At 56.9% G+C, this 18175-nt stretch overlaps 2 protein-coding genes across 4 annotated transcripts in view; both read left to right on the plus strand.

Moving 5' to 3' along the window:
• The window catches only part of ADGRE5 (adhesion G protein-coupled receptor E5), a 113086-nt gene that overhangs the window by 70687 nt on the left and 24224 nt on the right, over positions 1-18175 (plus strand). The gene's annotated exons all lie outside the window — the stretch shown is intronic.
• Positions 1-18175, plus strand: part of LOC116825400 (adhesion G protein-coupled receptor E5-like) — a 57966-nt gene that overhangs the window by 16771 nt on the left and 23020 nt on the right. The window contains exons 2-5 of the mRNA XM_075061201.1: positions 9950-10006; positions 11243-11380; positions 12098-12253; positions 16618-16773. Coding sequence (XP_074917302.1) covers positions 9950-10006; positions 11243-11380; positions 12098-12253; positions 16618-16773 — 507 coding nt within the window. The remainder of the gene's footprint in view (positions 1-9949; positions 10007-11242; positions 11381-12097; positions 12254-16617; positions 16774-18175) is intronic.

Here is an 18175-nt window from a genome sequence, read left to right on the forward strand (position 1 = left end):
TTTGTTAAATCAATGGGAGTTAGAAACCCCACTACTTTTACAAATCAGAGCCTTATCCCTGTTTTACAAATGGGGAAACTGAGGCATGGGAGGTGGCAGTGACCTGTCCAGGGATTCTGTGGAAGAACCAGAGCTCCAGTCCAGCACCTTAATCCCCAAACCACCCTGCTGCTCTGTGTCTTTCCTCTTTTGCAAAATGGATAGCAGCATCCTCCGTATTAGTGGCTCTCAACCTTTCCAGACCCCTGTATCCCTTCCAGGAGTCTGATTTGTCTTCCATACCCTGTTTCACTTCACTTAAAAACTGCTTGCTTACAAAATCAGACATAAAAGCGTTCCAGCCACACTACTACGGACAAATTGCTGAGTGTCTCATTTTTACCATAGCGTTATAAAATAAATCAATTGGAATATAACTATTGTACTTACAGTTCAGTGTAGAGTACACAGAGCAGTATAAACAAGTCATTGTCTGTATGAAATTATAGTTTGTACTGACTTCGCTAGTGCTTTGTCTGTTGCCTGTTTTAAAACGGCAAATATCTAGATGAGTTGACGTACCCCTTGGGAAGACCTGTGCATCCCCCCGGGGGGTACGCGTACTCCTGGCTGAGAACCATTGCTCTGTAAGACAGAGGAGGTGATTGTCCCGCCCTGCTTGGCACTGGGGAGGCCTCATCTGGAGTCCCGTGTCCAGTTCTGGGCGCTGGCGCTTTCGGGAAGATGTGGACATGTTGGAGAGAGGCCAGAGGAGATCCACAAACATGAGCAGAGGTTTAGCAAACCAGACCAGTGCGGAAAGGTTCAAACGCGGGGCATGTTTAGTCTTGAGAAACGACGACTGAGGGGGACCTGAGAACAGCCCCCATATACACTGAGGGCTGTTAAAAAGAGACCGGAGGTGTTCACGGAAGGGCCTTCCTACCTGTGTGTTTGCCGTGGTGGTGCAGCCCTGTCAGCCCTAGGGTTTCAGAGACGAGGGAGGGGTAATTTCTTTTATTGGACAAACTTCTGTTGGTGGAAGAGCGGCAGCTGTGGAGACCCCAGTCCTGGGGAGGAGTTAAGAACAGGTTAGACAAACCGCTACAGGGATGGGCTAGGGATGAACTGGTCCTACCTCAGCACAGGGGCCAGCCCAGCCCTGCATGTCTGATTGCAGGAGAGCGGGGGTGCTGCTGGGGCCTGCGGCTGTTCGGCTGGGGGTACTGCTGGGGCCTGCGGGCCCCTGGGGCCGTGGCTGCCCAGCCAGGGCTGAGAACGCCATGGAGCTCTTTGCAGACGGCCGCCAGCTCGTCCCAGCCAGCAGCTCCTGGGTTGGAATTTGAGCAGCAGCTGGTCCTGGCTCCTGCCTGCAACCAGGACTGGGTTTCATGGGCCCGCAGAAAGCCTAGAGAGAGACTGATTGGCCATGGCTGCCGGCCACCAGCCCTCAGTGCTGGGGGGATTGGCTGGCGCTTCTGGCCCCATCTGGGAAGCAGCGCCCAGTGCTGGGACCCCGTGTGCATCAGGGGAAGGGGGACACCCCGGGGGCAGCAGATTCCATAGAAAACTGCAGCTGAGCCTGCCTGAGAAACGAAGCCCAGACTGTGCAGAGCTAAATCAACCCAGCTGTGCAGGCTGCCTCTGTGGGGCTGCAGGCCAGGAAATGGGTCGAGGGGCTTAGCCCTTCCACCTCACCCCAGCAAGGCTCTGTCATCTTAACCCCTTGTGGCCCCAGGGGGCACTGTTCTCCTGAGGCCTGAGCCTCTGGTGGTTGTTTCTTAGGGTACATCTACACTACGGGATTATTCCAATTTTACATAAACCGGTTTTGTAAAACAGATTGTATAAAGTCGAGTGCATGCGGCCACACTAAGCACATTAATTGGGCGGTGTGTGTCCATGGTCCGAGGCTAGCGTCGATTTCCGGAACGTTGCACTGTGGGTATCTATTCCGTAGCTATCCCACAGTTCCCGCAGTCTCCCCTGCCCCTTGGAATTCTGGGTTGAGATCCCAGTGCCTGATGGGGCAAAAATGATTGTCGCGGGTGGTTCTGGGAAAATGTAGTCACTCATTCCTTCCTCTGGGAAAGCAACGGCAGACAATCACTGGATTGCCCTGGCAGACGCCATAGCATGGCAACCATGGAGCCCGTTCATCTTTTTTTTTACTATCACCATATGTCTACCTAATGCCGCTGACAGGGGCGATACTGCAGCGCTACACAGCAGCATTCACTTGCTTTTGCATGATAGCAGTAGACAGTACAGAATGACAGATAACTGTCTCTGCTATCGGGGTGCCCGTGACTGAGGTCAGCCAGGGGCGCAAAGGCAAAAATGGGAATGACTCCCGGAGTCAATCCCTCCTTTATGGTATCTAAAAATAGTCAGTCCTGCCTAGAATATGGGGCAAGTGTACTAGAGAACCGGTGTATCAGAGATCACAGCTGTTCCATGTCAGATCCTGCAGAAATGACGAGTTGCATGCCATTCACGGGGGTTGCCCACCTGTTGCTTCCCTCCTCCCCAACCTTCCTGGGCTACCGTGGCAGTGTCCCCCCCATTTGTGTCATGAAGTTATAAAGAATGCAGGAATAAGAAACAGTGACTTGTTAGTGAGATAAAATGAGGGGGAGGCAGCCTCCCCGCTGCTATGACAGTCCAGGCAGAACATTAAGCGGTGTGGGGGAGAGGAGCCCAGCATCCCGCTGCTATGACAGTCCAGGCAGGACATTAAGCGATGCGGGGGAGAGGAAGCGCAGCATCTCGCTGCTATGATAGTTCCAGGCAGTACAGAATCTTTTCTTTAACACAGGAAAGGGAGGGGGCTGATGGAGCTCAGCCCCCAGTTGCTATGATGAGGACGGTTACCAGCCGTTCTGTACCATCTACTGGGAATGACCGGGAATCATTCCTATTTTTACCCCCAGGTGCTTCCGCCAGCCTCACCTGAGGCCAGCCAGGAGCACTCACCGGGCTGATGACAAGGACAGCTAGCAGTCCTACTGCCAACCATCTGCCACCAGGGAGGGGGAGGGAAGAGGAGCGGATACTGCTCTTCAGCTGCGTACAGCAATCGTCTACCACAGCGTCAGTAGACATAGGGTGACATTGAAAGAAATCAAGAAATGATTTCTTTCCCTTTTCTTTCACGTAGGTGGGGGAGGGAGTAAATTGTCGAGCTATACCCTGAACCACGCCGGACAATGTGTTTGACCTACAGGAATTGGGGAGCTCAGCCAAGAATGTAAATATTTTTCAGAGACTGCTGTGGACTGTGGGATAGCTGGAGTCCTCAGTATCCCCATCCTCCCTCCATGAGCATCCATTTGATTCTTTGGTTTTCCCGTTAACTACCTTGTCACACAGCACGTGTGTAGCCTGGAGATTTTTTTCAAACGCTTTGGCATTTCATCTTCTGTAACGGAGCTGTGATAGAACAGATTTGTCTCTCCCATACAGCGATCAGATCCAGTATCTCCCGTACGGTCCCATGCTGGAGCTCTTTTGGATTTGGGACTGCATCGCCACCCGTGCTGATCAGAGCTCCACGCTGGGCAAACAGAAATGTAATTCAAAAGTTCGCAGGGCTTTTTTCCTGTTTACCTGGTCACTGCATCCGAGTTCAGATTGCTGTCCAGAGTGGTCACAAGTGGTGCACTGTGGGATATCGCCGGAGGCCAAATTTACCGTCGATTTGCGGGCCACACTAAGCCTAATCCGATATGGTAATACCTGATTTTTAGCGCTACTGTTCTCCTCGTCGGGGAGGAGTACAGAAACCGATTTAAAGAGCCCTTTATATCGATATAAAGGGCCTCTGTAGTATGGACAAGGTGCGCAGTGTTAATCGGTTTTAAAATGCGTAGTGTATGACAGGGCCTCAGAGTCAAACTCTGGCACAGAGGGGTGGGCTATAGGGGAAGGAGCATTCCGTCGGCATGCAGAGGAGTAGGCTGTTATCTGCAGTGGGCCCCGGCTGCTGGGAGGGATGTGACGGACACTCATAAACATTATGGGGGGCCCGGGGGTCAAGTCACCCCTGGGCGAGCCTGGTGGCATTGTGACAAGGGTCACAGGAGGGAAATCCTGCCCTCGGTGGTGCCCTGCATGGCCCTGCCTCCTCCATTGGTGCTCTCTGTGGCCCCTCCAGTGGCCCGTTGACCTCCCAGGTGCAGCCGACTGAGCTGGGCTAATGATCAGTCTTGAGGATGCTGGATCCCGCCCATGAGAGTTCGGCCTCGTCTGCCGGTAGCAGGCTGGCTGTGCCGGGTTGAGGGTGTGTTCGTTGCCTATGATGTCTGAGAGCGCTGTTTGTTTTTGGGGGGGGCCCCCCCATAACACTCCAGTCGGGTCAGCCCAGCCTCTCCCCCCTTGGGATGTGCTCCTGTCCCAGAGTTTGTGCCCAGGCTGACGCCAGCCTGGTTCCCCCACCCCTGTCAGCCCAGCCTCTCCCCCCTTGGGATGTGCTCCTGTCCCAGAGTTTGTGCCCAGGCTGACGCCAGCCTGGTTCCCCCACCCCTGTCAGCCCAGCCTCTCCCCCCTTGGGATGTGCTCCTGTCCCAGAGTTTGTGCCCAGGCTGACGCCAGCCTGGTTCCCTCCTTCCCGCCAGCAGCAGGGCTCTGCAGTGGCTCTGATCCAGCGCCCCAGGGCGAGTGCACATCTGTCTGGTGTGGGGGAGGGCAGAGACGGGGACTGTCTGCACTTTGTCTGGGGCCGCGGCTCCGGGAGTCAGGCCCATTCCATTGCGTCAGGGGGAGAATCACCCATTTGTCCTGGGATCATTTCTCAGCACCAGCCTCTGTTCCTCCAGTGCCCCGGAGGGGGAGGGTGCCAGGCCACTCTGATTCCATCCCCAGACTGACCTTGGGGGCAGGTCATCCTCAGGGCTGGGATGCTACCGATGGGGCTGTGTCAGGGTGGGGGGGTCCCCAAGTGCCTGACAGTCTGTGCAGGTTTGGAGAAGGGCACATCCCTCACTTACACCTTTTCACAGCAGGGTTACTCCAGATTTACACCCCCACATGGGAAAGGAGAACTAAGAGCTTCTGTCCAGGTGGCGGTAACTGGGTCTGGTTTACAGTGGGGTGACTCCGGGGGGCAGTGAGAGGAGACTCGCCCCCCCGCCCAGCTGATGGTGCCAAGTGCCATAGGTCCCTTGGGGGTGAAAGGTCTGGCCTGGGTGCTGCTCTGCCCTACCCCCCATGCCTCCCTGGCACCCCCAGCCCCTACCCCCTCCCCCCGAACAGCCAGGGGTCTCTCTGCTGTGGCTGCCGAGGGGAAGGATTGGGGCTATTGGGCGGGGGCGCTGAGGGAGGGGCCCTGGCTAGCTGCACACTGTCTCTTTAAGGTCCCCTGACACCCTGCCCCCCTTAATGTTCCTTTTCATCCCTTCTGCCCCCTGGGAAAATGTTCTTGGCAGTTGGGAGGCAGCTGCTGCCCAAGGCCTGGAGGGGCCAGATGGGACAAAGGGACAGTTATTCTGTGCACCCACCTCCGGCTGAGACATGAGCCTGAGACATTCCCGGGGGGGGGGGGGGGCAACATGGCTCATCACCCGCCTCCCCCCAATGGGGCCTTAAAACAGGGGAGCTGGGTTGTGTCTGTGCTGGTGGCAGACCTGGAAAGGGGGGCACTGGATCATACCTGGGAGCACAGGAGCTGGGATGAGTCCCCATTGGGTCGGGGAGGAGGCGCATGCCAGATCCAGGGTAGGTGTACTGGATCCAGGGAACTGGTTGGGGGGGCTTGTCAGACCCAGGAGGGGGCAATTGGAACCTAGAAAGCAGGGGAGACAGGTTGTACCCAGGGGGTAGATGGGAGTCTGGAGGTCCTGGGGGCCATGTGGGGACCCAGAGAGCAGGGGGGCATTTGGGGGTTCAGGTGGGAATCTGGGGTCAAAGGGGGGCAGGTTGGATGCAGAGATTGAGGAAGGACAGTTGGGAATCCAGAGGGTGGGGAAGTTCGGGTCTCTCAAGTGCCTGCGTCAGCTCTTGGCTGAGGTTGTTCCATGATTCATGGCTTCCTGTCGCAGTGGGAGGGGACGGCGCTGTCACGGAGTCCCCGGGCGATGCTCTGGAACTGCTCCCCACAAAGCCAGGCAGGACTTTGGGGAGCCTCCTCTCCCTCGGAGCAGACTTGTTCAGGGCAAGAAGCTCACACGTCTTCACCTCCTGGGTCTCTCCTTGGAGCATTCAGCATCCTCTGCCCCTCCGTGTGCTTCCCAACAGCGAGCCCACTCAGGCGGGGTCCCCGAAGGAAGCCACAGGGTTCTGCACCCGCAACTTTGGGCAGTCAGACCGTGACTCTTAGCCAGCAAAACAGAGGTTATTGATGACAGGAACAGAGGCTAACAAACAGAGCTTGTAGATACAGCGAACCAGACCCCTCGGCCGGGTCCATTCTGGGGGCAGTGAGCCAGACCCCCAGGTCTGCCCTTCACTCCTCCAATCCCAAGGACAAACTCCAGACTAAACACAACCCCCCCCTCCAGCCCCTCGCTCTCTGCTCAGCTCCTTTTCCGGGCCAGGAGGTCACCTGATCCCTTTGTCTCCAACACCTGCAGTTGGCAACTTTGCAGAGGAGGGGCCCAGGCCATCAGTTGCTAGGAGACAGAGTGCCCGGCATTTATGTGCACTGGCCCTTTGCTCTGCCAGATACTTAAGAACTGCATAGGGGACACTGAGGCACCAACACAGTATTCAGAGCAAACATTAAGAACAGTCCCAGTTCGTCACAGGCGCTCACTGGTAGTGGTCACCACCCAGCTGTTGCCATCTGAGGGGGCAGCCTGGGGGTGGCACGATACCCCGACTCCTGCCGGCTACATGGGACTCCAGGGGCAGCAGCAGCAGCAAGCCCTGGGCAAAGTGCTGGAATGTCATTGTTGCAGTCCTGGGCTGACCCAGCAGGGGGTGCTGTGGGGAGCAGGGCAGGAGCACCAGCTGTGGGGGGAGCTCCCGGCTGCTCCAGATCCAGCCTTTCCCAGCCCGGGGCGCTGTGGGGAGTTGTATGTAAAGTAAATAAGGTTTTAAAAATGTTTAAGAAGCTTAATTTAAAAATTAAATTAAAAATTAATTTAAAAAATGCAGAGCCCCCCGGACCAGTGGCCGGACCCGGGCAGTGTGAGTGCCGCTGAAAATCAGCTCACGTGCCGCCTTCGGCACACGTGTCATAGGTTCCCTACCCCTGCTTTAGCCCCTGCTCCCTGGGGCAGACTGCAGTCTGTAAACCACTCATCTCTGGCATGGGGGATTGGACCAGCTGCCTCTGCCTATTCCTGGGCTGCCCCTCTGCAGACCCACTACCTTTTGTGGGCCTTTAACTAGGCCTGAAGCCTGGGGCTTTGCTAGGCTGGAGCTCCCTAGCTCTTCCCCAGCACGGCTCCACCTCAGGTATCCTACTCAGCTTCCCAGGCAGCCAGGTCCTTCCCTCTCAGGAAAACTAGAGAGTGTTCTAGCCACTGGCCCTCAGCCCTCTTATAGGGCCAGCTGTGGCCTGATGGCACGGCATGGACTCAGCTGAGGCTGCTTCCCCAAACAGCCTGGCTTTTCTCCGGCTACAGCCCTCTCCCAGGGCTGTTTTAAGCCCTTCGGGGCAGGAGCGGGGAGACCACCCTGCTACAGTGCGGCAGACGTGTGTTCCTGTGCGTGGGCATGGGCGCCCCGGTATGTACGTCTGTACTTGTTGACAGACGTGAGCACACATCTGCATGTTTGTGTGCATGCCGGAGTGTGTGTGCATGTGAGCACTAGCGTGTGCGGTGTGTGTACCTGGTATGTGGGTAACTATCCTGCTCAGGCACTATGGGAACTCAGGGAACAACTGAGGGACCAGACCCAGCCCAGTAAGGACTCTGGGGCGGGGGCCTTGGTGTGGGGCTGTGGCGCCCCCTAGTGGCTGAGGCTGTGCAGTGCTGCTCTGTGGACACAAAGGTTCAATGGGGGCAGGGGAAGGTGTTGTGGGGCTGGACTGGCCTTGGGGATCAGGTCCCCTGTGCTCCAGTCTAGCCCTCCATGGTGGAAACTAAAAATTGCTGACAGGCATCGTATGAAATGAGTTTGGCCCTGCTTCCAAGCTGGGCATCAGGACTCCTGGGTTTCATCCCAGCTCTGGGATAAGGGGAGTGGGGTATAGAGGTTAAAGTGGGGAGTGGGAGCCAGGACTCCTGGGTTCTATCCCCAGCTTGGAGGGGAAGGAAGTGGGATCTAGTGGTTAGAGCAGGGGTAGGCATCAGGACTCCTGGGTTCTATTCCTAACTGCCCCTGCACCAATGGCCCATCTCAGAAGAAAGGCCTCCAAGGGGCCAAAGCCCTTTGCCCCAGGTGGGGTGGGGGGTGTCCCAGCAAGGCTAGGGCTGCCTGGGAACAGGCCCTGCTGCTGCCCTTGTTATAAAGAGCCCGAATAGCCAACACGTCCCCTCTCCAGGCAGGACTACGGCTCGTGTTTTAATGGGGAGGGGATGTCACCCTCAGGGCCGACTGTCCTGGGACGCGGCAGCTTCTCCATCACGTGGAGTCGCACAGACGGGCTGTCCTCTCTCAAGCTCTGCGCTAGCTCCATCCCCAGCTACGGACTGGATGCCGGAATCCCTGGGTCATTCTCTGGCCCATGCAGTGCGAGAGGCCGGATCAGCCTGCTCCCTTCCTAGCCTTAGACTCTGAATTAATGGCTCGGCCTTCGCTCCCAGGGGACCTTTGATGCCGTCACCTCCCCAGCTCCCTTGTCCTCCATGGAGTCTCCCTGGGGGAGACCAGCCGGAGCTGAATTTCAAAGCCGCGCCTCCTTTCTAGCTTCCATCCTAGGAAAGCACAATGGGGTCCCAAGGCCCGCTGTGCTTCCCCTTTGCACAGCACCTCAGGCACTCGGCCCCCGGGTCCTTTATCACCCGGCTCTTTGCACCTGCATGTGGTTAATGACTCAGAGCAACAGGCTATAAATAAACACCAGCAGGAGGGGACGGATCTGGGCCGATACCTGAGTGAAAAGCAGATCAACAGCAGCCTGTGTTGTACCCCATCCCCCCCTTGGTGCTTCCGCTTTCCAAGCGGGTTTGTCCATTCCATGGCTGCACTGGGTGACATTGAGTAAGTCATTACCCCTCACTGTGCCTCAGTTTCCCCATCTGTAAAGTGGAGAGAATGCTCCTCCCTTTGCCTATTACCATGACTCTTTTGGGTGTCAAACTGGCTCAGTGTGTCTGTGCAGCACCGAGCGTGATGTGGCCCTGATCTCGGTCAGCTCTGGGCAGCACCTGGCACCATAGGAAAGTGCCTCTGCCAGCATTCTGTGGGCACCTAAAAATTCCAATTTTGCCACTCTCAGATCCCAGCAGGGGTCAGGGCCGACTGAGGGGGAAACAGCCCCACACAGCCCTGCTGCTGGAGCGCTCCTCCCTCCACACGGCAGACAGCATCACCTCCCGGGGGGCCAGTGAGTGCGGGCCAGGGGGCAGGGCTTGGGAGAGTGGGTCTCTGGGGGAGTTCATGGGGCAGCTCTGGGGAGGGGAGTGCGGGATGCTGGGTAATGGGCAGAGGGAGCGCTGGGTGGCAGGGGACCGCCTGTGGTACCCTGAAGCTCCCTGCCCCCTCCAGATGGTGGGGTCCCCAGAGCTCCAAGACTGGGGGGGGAGACCACTAAGCCCCTGCACCTAGGGGCGCCCTAACTATAAATCCGGCCCTGACAATGGGAGCTCCTGGTCTTTGTTGCGCATACACACAATAAAAGACTCAGCTGCCCTGCCCGAAAGTCCAGTTCCCAACTGGAACCAGTTAAAAATATGACCAGTGATCTCAGCTGGGGCTGATTTCCCAGTGCACCAGATTTCTGCATTTTTAGTTCCACCTTCGGCAGGGCCTTGACTGGCCATTGGCCCAGGATTGGCAGGACTGGGGCGGCTGGGGATGTGTGCTGCTGAGTGGTGGTTACCATCTGCCCATGGTGCCTCACCCTGTCTCTGCCTTCCAGGGCTCTGCATCGCCCTGTGCCTGTGGGGCACCGTGGCCCAGAATCATGGCGTACAAGGTAAGGCCAACTCCTCCTGGCTAACCTTCCCCAGTGTTCCCGGCTGCCCGGGGTCTCTGGCCTCCGCCCCTTCTGGCCCCTTTCCCTTGTGGGAGGAGAGCAGAGTCGGGTTGGGCGAGCCAGGAGCAGCCCCTTGGCGTGGGCGTCTTGGAATGGGTTTATAGAGCACGGTGGGTGTGTGCAGGGGAGAGGAGAAGGCTCCTGTGTAGCCCTCCCCTTCCCTTCCCAGCCCTGTGGCCAGCAGAGAATAGACACTGGGGCCCAGGGCTCTACACTGGGGGCTGGAGTGAGGGGCAGATCCCCTTTGCAACCAAGGGCTGGGTTATTGGCCAGCCCGAATCAAACCCCTGATGGTGCAGATGTTAGAAGTGGCATTTGTAGGTGCCCTGTCTAAAATCGGGCTGAACTGAAACCTGGGACCGACATGCCCAGCTGGGGCATGTTTGGGATCAGGACCCTGCGCTCCAAACCCAGCTCTGCTGCGAATCCCAAAATGGGATTCGGGCAAATTCCCATTGACCCACTGGGGTCCCCCAGTGCTGCACCCACCCTGCTCCATCTGCTCCTATACCAAGCCTTGCAGCCGGCTAAGCTGCACTGGGATCCTTCCCCTCACACTGGTCAGAGGATCCCAGCAGAGCCCCAAACACCGGGCAGCTAAAGGATCCAGGAGCCCCCATAGGCAGATCACAATCTGGGTCATGGGAGGCAGCTCAGGATCCAAACTGGCCTCGTGCCCAACTCCGCTCTCAGTCAATCCAGAGCAGAGCTGGGCAGGAATTTCCCAAGGAACCATTTTTTGCCAGAAGATTCCGATTCGGTTCAGAGGAATGTTTGGTTTTCCTCAGGAAAAAAATTGCATGGGGGGGGGTAGAGATGAAATAATTTTCAAAACGAACAACTCCCGTTTTCTGGTTTGAAACGAGGTTTCGGTTTGAAATTGAAGCTAATGAGAGTAACGATAACAGCAACCAAAAGGAGAAAAATTGGGTGAGATTGAAAATGTTTCACTTGAAGCGACGCCCAGCTCTGCCTGTCTGTGCCGGGGACACCCAGGCCTCCTGTGCAGCTGAGGGCAGCTTGTTGCCAGGCAGTGGATGGCGTCGGAGCTGTTTGCCAGGCGCCCAGGGACGAAATTCAGCAAATGGGGCATATGAAAGGAGTTGGTCCCACTGTGTGTGTGTGGGGAGCTGCTCTGCACTGGCTGACCCTGCCCAGCTGTTCCCGCCCCTGCAGGTACCACTGAGGACTGCAACATGTATATGCTGTGCCCAACAAACGCCAAGTGTGTGAACAACACCCACTGCGCCTGCCTGAATGGATACCAGCCACATGGGAATCACTCCTTCACCGACCCAACAGAGACCTGTGACGGTAATGAGGCTCCCACGTTGTCCTGGGGGGGCTGGGACAGAGCAGGGCAGTAAGGACCAGAGCAGCCAGCTCCACTGACTGCAGGGCCTGTTGGGGGTGCTCAGCCCAGCTGGAGAATGATGGAGGGAAGCAGCTCGGGTAAGAGCCACCCTCCTGGGGATTGAACCAGGGGCCTCCAGAGTGAGGGACAGGAGCTGCTGCAGTAGGAGCCAGGAGTGTTGGGCTCTGTGAATTGGGCACAGGGTGGGGGGACCCATAACACTGACCTGTCTGAATCCCAGCCAGGGCCCTAATCAGCCCCTGGGTGTGCAGGGGCAGAGGGGCACCACGGGAGCAGAATGGGGCAGCCCTGCCCGTACTCCCCCCCACCACACCCACAGGATGGAGGGGGCAGAGGAGAGGCAGCTTGTCACACTCCCCAAACACACAGGGAGCCTGGAGCCCCAGAGGGAGTCTCCCCACCCTCCCCTCACAGGGAGGAACTGGGTATTTGTGGGGCTGAACCCCGCCCCCTCCCCGTACCTGGGACAGGAGGCTTTGGGGGGGCTGTTTCCAACATTCCAGCAGCAGAAATGGGTAGCTGAGAATCAGGTCCTTAATCACTCAGGGCCCCGGTCTCCTGGGTCCCGTCACCCAGCTCAGTGCGGGGGGCTGGGGAGTGATACAGGGAACGTCTCCCTGCCAGGACTGTACAGAGCATCCCCTCTTGCATTACAGATATTAACGAGTGTCTGGGGCCGAGCGTGCCAGACTGTGGACGCAACGGAAACTGCAACAATGTGCCTGGGAGTTACTACTGCACCTGCAGTGATGGCTACAACTCCAGCTCTGGGAAAGCCAACTTCATGAAAGCGAGTGAGAACAGCTGCCAGGGTGAGCTCTCCCCTGCCTCCACCTGCTGAGAGCCCCCCTCGGACACACAAATGCTCCTTCCAGGCCTGGCGCTGCACCGGAGCTGCTTCCGGCTTTGGCAGTGGCCTGAGGTCTCAGCAAGGCTGTGATGAGACGTGACCCTCGCCTCCTTCCGCAGAACATGGGGCCAGGATCACCCCTGCGCCGGGTGCTTCAACAGGGAATAAACCCTTGGGGTTAAAAACAGATGCAGGGAGCAAACTCCTTGTCCTGCAGAGATGCGCTGGGGAGGGGAGAGGGGACCCTCGCTGGCCCCAGCACGCAGCATCTGGGCTGTTAATGTCCCCCTGAGCCTGGGACGTGGCCCCGGGAATGGCTCTGGGAATTGGGCTAAAGCGTTCTTGATGTCGCCCCCAGGTTCCCTACTGCTTGAGGTTCTGTTGGGGGAGGCAGCCATGCTCTGCTCTGGCCTCTAGCGGTGCAGCTGCTAGTTCAAGGGACCCTCCCACTGCCCCAAGCTCCCTGTGTGGGCAGCACTGTAAGGGGCCATGTGCTGTGACTGGCATTGCCAGCCCAGCCCCAGGCTTCCCTGAGGCTCCCCGAGTTCCAGCAGTCTGGGGCGGGGACATGGGGTTGGCAGTCGTTGGCTCCATATCCTGTCCCAGCTCTGGGTGGGTCGCCGGCCCAGCAAACCTCCATCGAAGTGCCCAGACAGCCCACAGTCGAGTCAGTGGCCAAGGTGCTCGGCCAGGTTTATCGCCAATGCAGCCCGGTGCCAGCATGCAGAAATGCCACGGGGACACGGCCACACGTCTGCCTCTGCCAATGGACCCCGACAGTTACAGACTGAGACAAACCATCCGGGATAAACAACTGACGTCCCAGCTTGTATGTTTCACAACGTGCTTGTTACTCCCCCACCCCCACCTTGTGCCTTTCTCCTGATGCTTCAGACAAAACATTCCCCACCCATCAAACCATCTGATCGTGCGCTAGGCAGGGGAATCTGGTGTTGGGATGTGGTTACCCAGTCACTGTGTTTTGGCAATGCCAGCAATACCGATGCTGAGTTCGTGCACTGGACTGTGAACTTGCAGAGAAGCCTTTGCTTTGTGTCTGGGTGTGATGTGCTTGGGGGGGCCCCACTGAGATTGCTCCATCAGGGCAAACTGCAGAGTGGGGCCGACAATCCTCCAAACTGCTGGTTATTTCTAATACTTAGGCCACGTCTAGACTACGCGCCATATCGGCGCGTTAAAATCGATTGCTCTGGGATCGATATATCGCGTCTAATCTCGACGGGATATATCGATCCCTGAGCGCACTTATATCGATTCCGGAACTCCACCAACCCCAACGGAGTGCCGGAATCGACAGGGGGAGCCGCGGACATCGATCCCGCGCGGTGATGACGGGTGAGTAAATCGATTTTAGATATTCGACTTCAGCTACGTTATTCACGTAGCTGAAATTGCGTATCTAAAATCGATTTTATCCCATAGTGTAGACCAGCCCTTAGATTCACCAAGCCAGCAACAAACCAGCTGCTCCGCCACGGTGCTACTTCCCCAGAGCCAGAAACACAGCTCCCGGCTCCTTTTCTAATGTGGCTTTAAAGGGAGAATTTGGGTCATTTATCCTGCAAGGTGCTTAACTCTTTCTGGCTCAGTGTCCCACAGGGCTGGACTTTTGCTCGGAGCATGACTTCTGCTGACTTTGATTTGGGCCTTGTACGAGGCCCCTGCTCCAGGCTCTCTCTGCTCCAGCTCCATGTCACTCCCCCAGGGCAGCGTTGTGAAGGGCATGTGCTGGGACTGGCATTGCCAGCCCAGCCCCAGGCTTCCCTGAGACACCCTGGCTTCCAGCGGCATGGCACAGGGACACCCGGACTGGGCAGCTCTGCGTTGCTCGCCCAGGTCAGGGACTTTGCCCAGGGCACAGACCGAGAGGTTTCTCTGGGCTTGCGGTGCAGTGGATTTGGAGACCCCTTTGTGCTGGTGAAGCTGGCGCATGCACCAGTGCCAGTCCCCTGGCAGGAGATACCCACATGCTGGTGTCTCCACCGGGGGACGCTGGAAGCTGCCAGCTGCTAAATCACTTTGTCCTGGTCCCTGTGTGTGCTCCCTGAGCCCCCTGAGTCAGCAAAGCAGATGCTTAGCTCCAGCCCTGCACAGCTACGCACTGAACTCGGCTCCAGTGGGTCTTAAGTGCGTAGCTGAGCCCGTGACAACAATCCCAGGCATTAAAAAAATCAGATTATCTGAGAAAATCACGAGCTTTAGAAAGACCAATGAGCAAGGGGCAGTGTGTGGATTGAATTGAATTGGAAAGGGGCAAATTCAAAGCCGATACAAGGAAATACTCCTTCACCCGGGGCAGCAGTAGCCTCTGGAACTCACTGCTACCGCGGCATGGAAGCTGTGACTGTGTCGAGGTTTAAAGAGGGACTGGCTGTTTCTGTGGGGAACGACAGTGCCTGGAGCTGTGCTAGTTAATGGACAATAATTCAGTGAGGGAGGGAAAAGCTCCTACTTCAGGACTTAAGCCAGGGGTCTCAAATTTCTGGCCCGTGGGTCATCTGCAGCCCACAAGCCTCCCCAGTGGCCAGTGGGGGTGTGGCCAGTGGGGCTCCAGCAGTTTTGGGGCCTGGTCTCTCCCTTGGCCCCAGCTGCTGCCCCTGGGTGCTCCCCGATCAGGGGCCCCAGCAGCGCAGTGGAGCTGAGTGGTGTCTGTCTGCTCCCTCGAGTGGCTGCCGGCCCCTCCCTGTGGTCCAGGGGTGGGGCAGAGCTGTGCCTCCGCGCGCTGCCACCACCCCGAGTGCCTCTGTGGCCAATGGGACACTGCGGGGGTGATGCCTGGGGGTGGAAGCGTGCGGATAACCCCCGGTCTGCCCTGCTTTGGAGCCCCAGGTAAGTGCCGCAGCTCCAACCCCCTCCCAGAGCCTGGACCCCCACCTCACATACCTCCTTCAACCCCCAAACTCCCTCCCAGAGTCTGCACCCAGTGCCCACACACCCACAGCCCCCAAACTGCCTCTCAGAGCCTGCACCCCCTCCTAACATACCTCTGCCTGACCCCAAGCTCCTTCTCAGAGCCTGCACCAGGTCCTTACACCCCCTCCTGCCCCCAAACTCCCTCCCTGAGCCTGCAGCCCATCCCCACACACCCTCAGCCCCCAAACTCCCTTCTTGAGCCTGCATTCCCTCCCCACGCACACCCAGCCCCCAAAATCCCTCTCGGATCCTGCACCCCATCCCCACATCCCTACAGCCCCCAAACTCCCTCTCAGAGCCTGCATCTCCTCCCCACACACACTCCAGCCCCCAAGCTCCACCCCAGAGCCTGCACTCCAATCCCCTATCTGAGACCTCCTCCCCAACCTAAACTCCATCCCACAGCCTTAGGTAGGTGGGGGGCAGAGTTTTTTGGGGGTGGACTCTGGGCAGCATGAGTGACATTGGCCCGCTGGGAGGATTTGAGGACTGGCACTGGCCCTAAGGTAAATTGAGTTTGAGACCCCTGGCTTAAGGCGACCTCCTACTATTAGAGACCAGGAGGAGACTTAATGGGGGCAGATTATCCTCTGGCTGTTGCTGCGGGACTCTTACACCTTCCTCTGTAGCACTTGTTGCAGACGGGATACCGGGGTAGAGGGGCCTTGGGGCTGACCCAGGCTGGCAATGCCTGTGTGTTCCTCTGTGATTGGAACCTGAGAGGGATTTCTGCCAAGTCCCAGTGTTCCCATCCCTTGGGCAACTCAGCTTCTCACATGGACTCCTAAATCTCTCCAAATCTTGGCCCCATTGGAGCTTGGCTCATAGAGGCCACAGTGCCTGAGCAGAGGTCTGACGGTCCCCTTCCCTGTGTTATGTTCACGGCACACACACACAGTTAGAAACAAAGCGTCACATCCTCTCGCTGGCAGGGTGCAGATCAACACAGGGTTATTTCTTAGAATCCAGAACCCTAGAACACGAGGACCTCAAACAGAGAGAGACAAAGCAGGCTGCTCCTGAAGGTAGATGGGCACAACTAACCCCACTTTGCTCTCAGCTGGCCCTTTGGCAGACACACTGCTGAAAATCCAGATCACACGCTTGTCACCCGAGCCCCCTAGCCTGCAAGCAGGACCAGGAAAGCCCCTTGCAGACATTAAGTGAAAGCTTGTGACGCTAACACAGTTTTCAGTACGCCATATTCTCGATTGGCAATTCTGCTGCCAGAGCAGCCTACTGCTGCTTGAGCATAGCTGAGAGTCAAGCCTGTGATTGTTAAGCTGCAGGGGGCCTGGTGGCCTGGGTCCCGTCACCCAGCTCAGGACAGGTGGATGATACAGGAACGTCTCCCTGCCAGTACTGTACAGAACATCCCCTCTTGTGTTGCAGATATTGACGAGTGTCAGGGCCCGAGCCCGGTAGACTGCGGATCCTACTCAAACTGCACCAACATGCCTGGGAGTTACAACTGTACCTGCAGCAATGGCTACAAGCTCAGCTCTGGGAAAGCCAACTTCAAGAACGCGAGTGAGAACAGCTGCCAGGGTGAGCTCTCCCCTGCCCACAGCTGCTGAGACCCCCCCTTGCACACACAAATGCTTGTTTCAGGCTTGGCGCTGCACTGGGGCTGCTGCCGGCTTTGGCAGTGGCCTGAGGCCTCAGCGAGGCTGTGGTGAGACATGACCCTCACTCGGGCTCTCTCAGAGGTCCAGAGAGGTGCAGCGCACTACCAGCTGTTCAGGCCTCCAGCCATTAGAAACGTACAAAATAACGACACATGAAAACAAAATAAGGGACTAAAAAAAGAGTGAGACATAATTTGAATATTGTTTTATTTAACAAATGCTTTTGTAGCCTTTTTCTGTGCAAATGCACTAATTATTGAGGAAAAATCTCACTGTTGTGCAATGTCATTGCTGACAACACTCTAGTCCCATAGCTGAATGGTGATAGTTCTTTCCCTGCTTCAACACGTTGAAGGTGCGTTCACCTGAAGCCACTGATGCAGGCAAACTGACAGAAATATGCAATATCTATGAGCATTTTTAACTCTTTAATATGACAAAATCGGTATCAGTTAACAAAAAAAATTATGTCTTCCCAAACCACATCTCTTATTTGCTTGAATTTGCAGCTCTAAGCTTAGAGAAGGTGGGTCACATTGATTTTGGTCCAATAGGGACGCTCATAAAAACAAGTTGCAAAACTTATCAAATGCCAACAAATTAAAAGTGTCTAAATTTGAGGCCGGGCCGACCGCGCTTTGAGGCTTGAGTTCTAAGACCGCAGGCCAAATGTCTCTTGGCCCCCTGTGTTGGGTCTACCTCATGCTCTCGCCTGCGTATCTTTTGCTAGAGCACATGGGGCTTGGTCACCTCACCTTGCTGGCGATATTGAAATGGAGGGAATAACAGACCCCAGAGCTAAACTCTCTCATGTGCTGCAGAGATGGCACGTGGGTAGATAGGGGAGGGTGAACCTCGCTGGCGTCCAGCCACGCAGAGCATCTGGGGCTGTAAGCTATGTGTCGCCCTGAGCTGGGAAGGGGCTTATTAGCTGGGCATTGAAATAGCAGCAGTGCATAGCTCCTGCCCCCTAATGGTGCCCTGGAGTGAGGAGAGATAGCCACAGCACACGTTGCCCCAGCTCACCCCCGATCGTGCCATACCCCACATGGTTAGAGGGCGACAGGGAATTATTGCTAGCAGTGCTAGGATCTTACATCCGTGGCTAAGCGAGCAGGGTGGGTGGCAGGACACCCGACAGCAATTCCCTACCAGCTACCGCAGAACATGGGGCCATATTGGGTCAGCCGGCCTGTGCCCTGGCGCTTGACGGGAAATAAGCGCCTCGGGGAGTTGAAACAGACCCACAGGCCAGAGATGTTGCTTGGGAGAGCGAGGGGACACTCGCTGGCCCCAGCACGCAGCATCTGAGGCTGCTAGTT

Source organism: Chelonoidis abingdonii, chromosome 26 (assembly GCF_003597395.2).
Source record: "Chelonoidis abingdonii isolate Lonesome George chromosome 26, CheloAbing_2.0, whole genome shotgun sequence".
NCBI lineage: Eukaryota > Metazoa > Chordata > Testudines > Testudinidae > Chelonoidis > Chelonoidis abingdonii.